Below are 8181 nucleotides of genomic sequence, written 5' to 3'. Positions count from 1 at the left end.
CTCTATTAATGAAAAAAGTGTACGTTTTCTGAAATAAATAATGCAATTAAATTATTCAAATGAATTGGAAAACAGAAATCACACTTAAGATAATTAAAGCGAGTTTATACATTTATGAAAGTTTCTTAAGAAGTATAATCTGGGTGAGCAATCATTTGACTCGAGAAAAACAACCCTAAATATAATGTATTGTTACTTGAAATTTCTTGTACTGGATGACACAATAAAATGTTTCCTTGCGCACTTATCACGTTCAAGTCTTATGCAATGATGTAATTTAAAATATATTTTGACGAAGGGGGGAATTTTCCCTGAAAATATTCCCATTAATGATTGATTATTGTGTTTTTATTGCTACTTAAAATAATATTGGCCGTATGCATGGGTCATAGTAAAAGAGATGAGGCCTGTGAAAATGTTTCTTCAGGTTTGTGTGCGATGAGTTCGAATTTTGTCCTGGACTAGACTCGCTCCGGAGTATCTCCTTAGATGCTGGTGAAGATGTAGCCGCCGTCATATTCATGTCGGTGCAACAAGTCTACCATCGCCAAAAGACAAAATATTTTTCCTGGATCAAAATGACCTATATATTGACAAATTTTGAAGTAAATATGTCTGATTAAACATATATTTGTAATAGAAATTGGTAACTTAGCATTGATAATATGACAAACTCACGGTAATTAAGGAAAATCCGGGTAATATTTTAATATATTTCTGATAAACAGCCACCCCTCTTTTATTACGTCACTGCCTGAAAATGTTATCCTGAATCAATATTTTAGGACTTCACCATATTAAACTAAACTGTTGGTTTGACAGGAGAGGGTAGAGCTCATCTGGCACTAAAGCCCTCTACGGCGTGGGCGGACATATTCGCACATCAAGGCATCAAGGGCGGCCAGATCCTTTCTCTCCGGTGCGAGAGGTTAAGTAAGGCAAACAGCGATTTTCGCTAGTCAGGCTTGGCTCGTCAAATTCCTCCGTAAAATGTATGCTGAGGGCGCACGGGCAGCGGCAGTTCACCTATCCTTGCGCGAGCAGTCTCCTTCCCACACGCGTGCGGTGCGCGGTGGCCAGCCCCGCAGGAGTTGACCTCGGAGTGGTCGGGGGCCTTATCGCACGCTCTCGAAACACTTTCACGGCATATCGCACCCTAAGCAAATATCCAGCGCATTTGACGGGAGCAGAGAACAGTTACGCTTGGAAAACTTATCACCGATATACGGCCGACAGATAACTGGTTATCACACTGCCGAGTGAGGTGATGAGAGAAGACTGTGAGCATTTGAAATGTTTAAACTGTAAGAGTTCAATACATCGACCACGGCTGTTTCAAAGTTTGCGTGTGTGTGTATATGTAATATGTAATATATATATATATATATATATATATATATATATATATATATATATACACATATATTTATTATAGAGCTTTGGACTGCTGACCGAAAGGTCCCGGGTTCGATTCCCGGGCAAGGCACTCTGGGCACCTGCAGCTCCACCCAAGCTATGTGATTTTTCGGGTACCAGATGTTTCTGGGAAACCATAATCGGCACAGGGAAAGGAACTGGCCCCCCTACCCTGATGTTGGAATTTCACGCGCCGTATAGGGCTTAGTACTGGGTGAACTCTACCGTCACCTACCAAACCCACCTTCGGGTTGATTACTGTGTTTATGGTTTATATATATATATATATATATATATATATATATATATATATATATATATTTACCATATCATGTATATATATATATATATATATTTACCATTTCTTATATATATATATAACTATTAGTAAATGAAGAGTAATTCACTTTAGGAATTATTTTCAAAAATAATAATATATAGATAATTTGGAACTCGAAAACTTAAACGCAGTGGATGAACATGGCTATCATCACTCAATTTTCCTTTCCTTTGTCTAAAAATATTTTATATAAGTAAATGGACGACATGGCCTCAAAAAATACTCCCATAAAGGTTCGAGTTATTAGAAGAAAAATAATGGAACGTAAAAATGTTTATCATGTCAACGCTGCTCTTTTGCCAGCTAATTGGCAGTCACGCCAAAAGAAGAAAAGGAATAACTATTCCGAAATATTAAGAAGTATTGAATTTTTCAAGTGCGCACAGATGCTGAAAACGGTGATCACAAATCAATCTGACAAAGTTATTTGAAATAAAAATGGAAAGGGAACCAAAATGGTCAACTGTAATTTTCTATTCATACTGGAATGACATCTGGGCACTATTTACAACTCTGGAATATTTTCCATGCAATAAATTCCTTAAATCGCAATATATGTAGTGTTGAATGTGGTCGAAAAAGGGGAGCGGGAGGGAGATGAGGTTGGCCCAAGTTGTCCACCATTGGAAGTTTGAACCGAACGCGTTGCCAGGATTCGGACTAAGTGTTGAGGACCAAAGGCGAGACTAACCTTACCTCGCGACTACCTCCACTAGGGCAGTTTTGCAGTCGCTCGATTTCATCAGGAGTTGATCTCTATACACCTAGCAGCGATTGCAATGTCGCAGCCGGTTGCTTGGTTTTTGTGATCGAAATCGTATTGCAGTGTATACAAACCTGAGGGGAGTTACAAACCCTCTCGATGATTCTGTGCATTCCCACCACCAGTGATCAGTAATGTGGTCAATTTTATTGAGCAAGTTAGTTGTTAGGGGATGTGCAAGGGAGCATACAGATGACTCGACTCGTGATTGGGTGTTCTGGTCGGGGAAAGAGGAGGAGAGGGTAACTGGCGGGGGGTGCCAGAGTTCCCTCCGCTTCGTAGCCCCGGCCCCACCCCCCGAGGCAAGGGAGTCGAGGCGGACTCGGGTGGTCGATAGGAGGAAGAGAATATTGGTCCACAGTTATAAGAAAAAAATAACTCCCCCGCTTGGCGGAGGAGTGTATTTTTATTTCACACGCTTAGAAAATTTCAGAACTCTACAAAGAGCTTAGAGAGCTAAGTACAAAAGTCTTATTTTTATTAAAAAAACAATGTTTTCTTTTAAGTTACGTTCTCGCGTTTTCGCTTAAGAATCACTGCTGTCCCTACGGTGGTCGTCCTGATTCTTCAATTCCAGTTTTACGGGTTGCTTAAATTTTGCTCGTATAAGCTATTCTTTCGCATCCGTAGTCGTTGTTCAGGTTCGGTGCTGTGGTCGTGATCGATTGAAGGGTTCCCGGCCGTTGTGGGCCGCGCCCGGGTCGAAGGTGGCACCCCGGGGCCGCGCTCTCTCTCGTCCGACCGAAGCCTCTAGTAGTAGTAGCCGAAGGGGTGGAAGGCGGGGAAGGCCTTGATCTCGATGGTCTTGGGCTCCTCGACCTTCTCGTCGATGGGGAGAGCCTTGATCAAGGGAAGGGCATAGGGGTAAGGGTAGCTGATGACCTCTTGCTCCTTCTCGGCGACCTCGAGCTTCTTGGTGTCGGCGGGCACAGCGGCATCGACGGGCTCGAAAGCCTTGTACTTGAAGGTGGTCTTGACGGCGGGCAGGGGAGCGACGTGGTGCACGAAAGGGGCGTGCAGGATGGGGAGGGCGGCGGTGTCACGGCGGCGGCGGGACACGGCGACCTCGGTGGGCTCCTCGGGGGCGGCGGCGGCGGCCTCGGCGGCTTCGGCGAACTTCTTCTCGAAGTCGGCGCGGGCGGCGATCACCTGCGGGGAGAGGCGAGTTAGGCAGTCGGGTCGATGACCACGTCGTTTACACGTCGACACTAGTCATCCCTCTAATCCAACGCCACGCTACTGGTGACCTTTGGGCAACTTATTTTAATTTAATACGGACTTTCTCCCAAAATCGTTCGCAAGAAACGATTTTATTTTTAGAAATAGTCGAGGCCGATACTTTGAGAAAAATCCATGTGTGAAGCACGAAGAAAGAATCGAAGACTGCGTTTCCACAGGTATATATTAATTCCTAGTGTCAGTCCGGATGATGCTACAGTGTAGCGAAACCAGCGGATGGTAATCAATTAATGAATTCTTTCCCGTGGAAACGCAAAGTCTTTGATTCTATCTTCTTGATTTAAGATTTTTTTTAAATATTAGGTGTTGAATTTGACCCTAAATTCATGTTTTTATAGAAGAAACAGGTAGCGAATTTGTCAGCACCTCCAATAGGCTTTAGGTGTTCGGAAAGTTATCATTGCTCACTTTCCTTCATTTGACGGCGACCAATCTGTCCGCGTAGTAAATTCGACCCAAGAGGAGTGGCGATCTAATGGTAATTGCTCCTCTGTTTGGTGCGTTATTCGCCAGCGAGGCGGCGGGCTGCGTTGTTCCAGTGTGTCGGGGTGGGCTCCCGCTGAGGGCAGCCGTGATTCACCGGTCGGAGGCCCTTCCACGCGGAAGGGCACCGGGGGCGTCCCTTGGCAGTGACCTTGCAAGGTTGCCGGCGACGTGACTCGCGTCAGGCCGAGAGGGGGAGGGTGGGGGTAGGTGGGCGGGGAGGGCAGGGCTTAATGCGCCTGGCGGGGCCCTCTTACATTGCGTCATAACGTGTGAAGCATTATCAAACGAGAGGCCGGTTGGATCGGTTTTCTCTTTCATTAAAGCTATTCCAAATATGGGCGGGGTTACAGATATTTCTTAGGCAAAACTCCTATCTCTCCTAACTCTCTCAGCTGATTTCCTCGCCATAAGAAAAATAAGCTAGCCCCGTGAAATAGATTCCATAATGGTCCCAGCAAAATGCATATTGCCCTCGTTAATTGAAATGAGAATTTTCCCCTAAATTTTTTGTTTAATTTTGTTCAATGCGAATTGTGTCTCGAGTTTTCATGCCCACCTAAAGGATAAAAATATTATTAATTTTGTGATTTTTACTCTAAAAGATAATTCATAGCAGTGAAAAGCAATAAAAATATACTCGGCACAAAAATGTATCTAAATCTGATTATTTTCATAAGTACGCGTTATTTCGGGAAATATTATTTTAGCAAATATTCATTTTTGGTAATTTTCGAAAAATTTCGTAAGGAACGGTCTAGACATATTTCAGGAACCTTTACGCTTTGGGCAATTTAATATTGCCTTTTACGTCAAATGACAAAAAACAGAGTGAAGAGTCCGGGACTCGGAATCGTGTATGATCTTTGTTTTAACTCGATGAGAATGCAACCAAACAGTTTACAGACGACATTCATGCGTATCATCCCTTTAATATTTTTATTGCATTTCTCATAAACATTTTAGGAAACACATGAGCGGTGTACCCTTGGATTAAAAAAAATAAATTTTGGTAATCGCTGCAGCGTATTAGCCTAAAGGTTTGAGCTTAATGAACTGATATTTCGAGTGCAAATGTGTTTGAAGCTGTCTTCGTCTGCCATTGCAGCCCTCGGAATCCCACAAAACTTCACTCCCATCAAAGGGCTCTCAGAGAAGAGCATTTCGTGATGGACCCCCCCCCCCCCGCCAACCCTCTTTCCGCATACTGACCTCAGGGGTATCCTGGACGGGTTCGGGTCCGACGGGGAGTTCGACAGCGGGCACAGCGGGGGCCTCAGGGGCGACGGGCAGGTTGTTGGCTCCCAGAACACGGAAGCCGCTTCCGTCAGCCTGGTAGAGGACGTTGATGAGCTTGCCGTTGGGATCAAAGTAGGAGTAGGCGCCTCGGACGGCTCCGTCAATGCTCTTGGACTCGACGCGGGACTGTCCGTCGCCGGCGTGTCCGAAGGAGAACTGGCCGAAGGAGTCCTGTGCGTGGTACTGGGTGGAGGCGGTGGTCACGGGGGCCACGCTGTAGGTGGAGTAGGCGGTGTATGGGAATGGGACGTAGGGGTGGGCGTAGGGGAATGGGAAAACGTGCAGCTGCGCGGAGGCGCAAGCGACGGCGACTGCCAGGCACACCTGCGGAGGGAGAAGAGACATCCGTGAGGGGAGAGGAGGATCAGGAGGGACGCATCATCGGGAGGGAGTGCTTTCCCATCGCGCACCTATGCACTGCGCGCGTGATGCCATCACTCTCGAGATCTATTTCTTCATTAAATGGTTGAGGATGATCTTTTTGGCAGTCTTCTCCCAGGGGAGTTCTGGTGGATCGTGATATATTTAATCTCAAAATTTCAAAACTTTCGGACTAATTAACCAAAGTTTAATTAGTGATTCGTATTCCGCTAGTGATACTCCATAAGATTGTAATCACTAGCATTAGAAAAGAAAATCCAAACACTGCGCGTTTTACGAAACAATTCTTTGTGAAATGTGGATCTACATATGAAAATAATATCACAGGGCCTTGGAGATTGAGTGATCTAAGCGAGTGGAGTGGCAATTTCCAGTGGTGAAATAGAAATTTCAAATTAATATAGGAGCGGAGCGTGATTCTGAATTGGATATTGAAACCAAATCGTCGTAAATACTCTAAACGTATTGCTCCAGCGCGGTCGCATTTAAACAGTCGAAGGGGATATCGTACGGTTCGTCCCACTTATGGCTGGGAATGATACAAAAAATGAAAAAATAGCGCGAAGCACGACATGAGGCTCCTCAGGGAAATGATGATTTTTCAAAAAAGTAAGTCGGAGGTGGGAGTCAGTGGGAAGAATTCATGTTAACTTCTTCACACTTGTCTTCCCTCAGGTTTTCTCATTTGCACTTCGACTTTGTGTGAACTTCGTCGTTCCCCCTTCAGTCAACCGAATGACAGAAATTTTGCGACTCCGAAGTTGGCGTTCATGCCCGCAGAGGGAGTGCCAATCGTAAACAATGGCGGGAATATGGAGAGTTGCGCGTCGTCGAAATCAGACGGGTCGAGTGGGCGTCGGCGAGAGACCAAATGGGCTCGTGGACTTACTAATTTCGACAATTACCTCCTTTCAGATAATTGAATTTGGAGTTAAAAAAATATCATGAATAATATTTAAAAGAAAAAGTAACTTACGTAGCTTTATGACCCACATCAGTGGTAATATTCACCCCGATGTTTTTCGCGTATCCGGAATTGAATCTACTCAAATCAATCAAACGAAAGGAGTACGTTTTTTTAGCAAAGTCTAGAAGTAGTTCCGCATTCGATTTAACAACAAATAATGCGAGCGAATAAATGGCAGAAGAGGTATGCGGGACTTCTGAGCAAGGCACGATTTGATTTGCGGGGGTGGCTCGACAGGCAAAATAATAATCCGATAGCCGCGATGGAGTGCGATGACGACAGACGAGCGCACCCTAGAATCCGTTAAGGCAGCACTGTGCGTAAGGCAACATTTCTGCTCGGTAAACTTTGAGGATGGCGAAGAAGAAGGATCCGTGGCGCAGAGTGTCGCGAACTTACCAGAACCTTCATGTTGATGAAGTTGTTGAGGTTTTGCGAGAGAAAATCGCTGCTTTAGCTGCTGAGGATTGGAGGTGATCCGCCGTTCGACTTGCTGATCTGCACCGCGGGACGGCTTATATATAGGACGCAGGAGGAGGGAGAGACCCCGTCCCAGGGCATCCCACGACCTCCTCCCCCACCACACTCTTCGGACCCCGCCCACCGGCTCGCACCGCTCCGCAAAGTAACCTTGACAGGGGATACTCCGCGCGAGAAGAGACGCCAGCCCGCCGGTGGAGGATTTCAAAGCGGCAAGGTCGAGACTCTCCCCCGCCGTATCCCCTCCCTCCAGCCCCCCTCCCCCTCCCCACTCTCTGGGGACCCGATCTTCGGTGGGTTCCTCTCCGCGGCTGAAGACGCGGTCGATGTCGGCGGGTGTGGCCGGGTGTGCCGGAGGGGCGGTGGGAGGGGGAGGGTGGGGTCGAGGGAGGGGAGGAATACGAGGCTGCTTCTGCAGAGGAACCGTCCGTCGCTTCGGATTCCCAAAGGGAGAGAAGATGACGGCCTTTGGGCGCCCTTGGAGGCTTCCCTTAGGACTGCTGCCTCGCCCGAGCGATCTGGGGACATGACGGTCTCTTCGTTGCTTATTCAGCCGTTGGAATCGCAAAACTATGCCACGGAAAGGTTGGAATTCCAGAGGAGTGATTTTTGAAAACTATGATTTTCATTTCGGTGCACCTTCGCTATTGAATCAGGAACAGAAAATATTTTCCCTGGGCTATGAGTGACATTTCAGAGAAAATATATTCAGGCACGTCATGGTTTTAACAGTAGAGTTAAGTATTCTAGCTGATGAATAGTGATTCATAAACTGTAGGTGATAAATGTATCATTTGATAAAATCTGCTCAAA

At 46.0% G+C, this 8181-nt stretch overlaps 1 protein-coding gene across 1 annotated transcript; it reads right to left on the bottom strand.

The window, feature by feature from the left end:
• Window positions 1–2880: 2880 nt before the first annotated feature.
• LOC139694760 (cuticle protein 19.8-like) lies at window positions 2881–7397 on the bottom strand. The gene is made up of 3 exons (XM_071593267.1): window positions 7288–7397; window positions 5454–5864; window positions 2881–3668 (listed from the first exon to the last, which is right to left on the bottom strand). The coding sequence occupies exons 1-3, from the start codon at window positions 7297–7299 to the stop codon at window positions 3270–3272; spliced, it is 822 nt and encodes a 273-aa protein (XP_071449368.1). The 5' UTR covers window positions 7300–7397; the 3' UTR covers window positions 2881–3269.
• Between the last annotated feature and the right edge of the window lie 784 nt (window positions 7398–8181).

Source organism: Hetaerina americana, unplaced genomic scaffold (assembly GCF_022747635.1).
Source record: "Hetaerina americana unplaced genomic scaffold, ioHetAmer1.1.p SCAF_54, whole genome shotgun sequence".
Taxonomy (NCBI): domain Eukaryota; kingdom Metazoa; phylum Arthropoda; class Insecta; order Odonata; family Calopterygidae; genus Hetaerina; species Hetaerina americana.
Note: the sequence above shows the minus strand (reverse complement) of the source record. Positions and strands in the feature narration are given on the sequence as shown.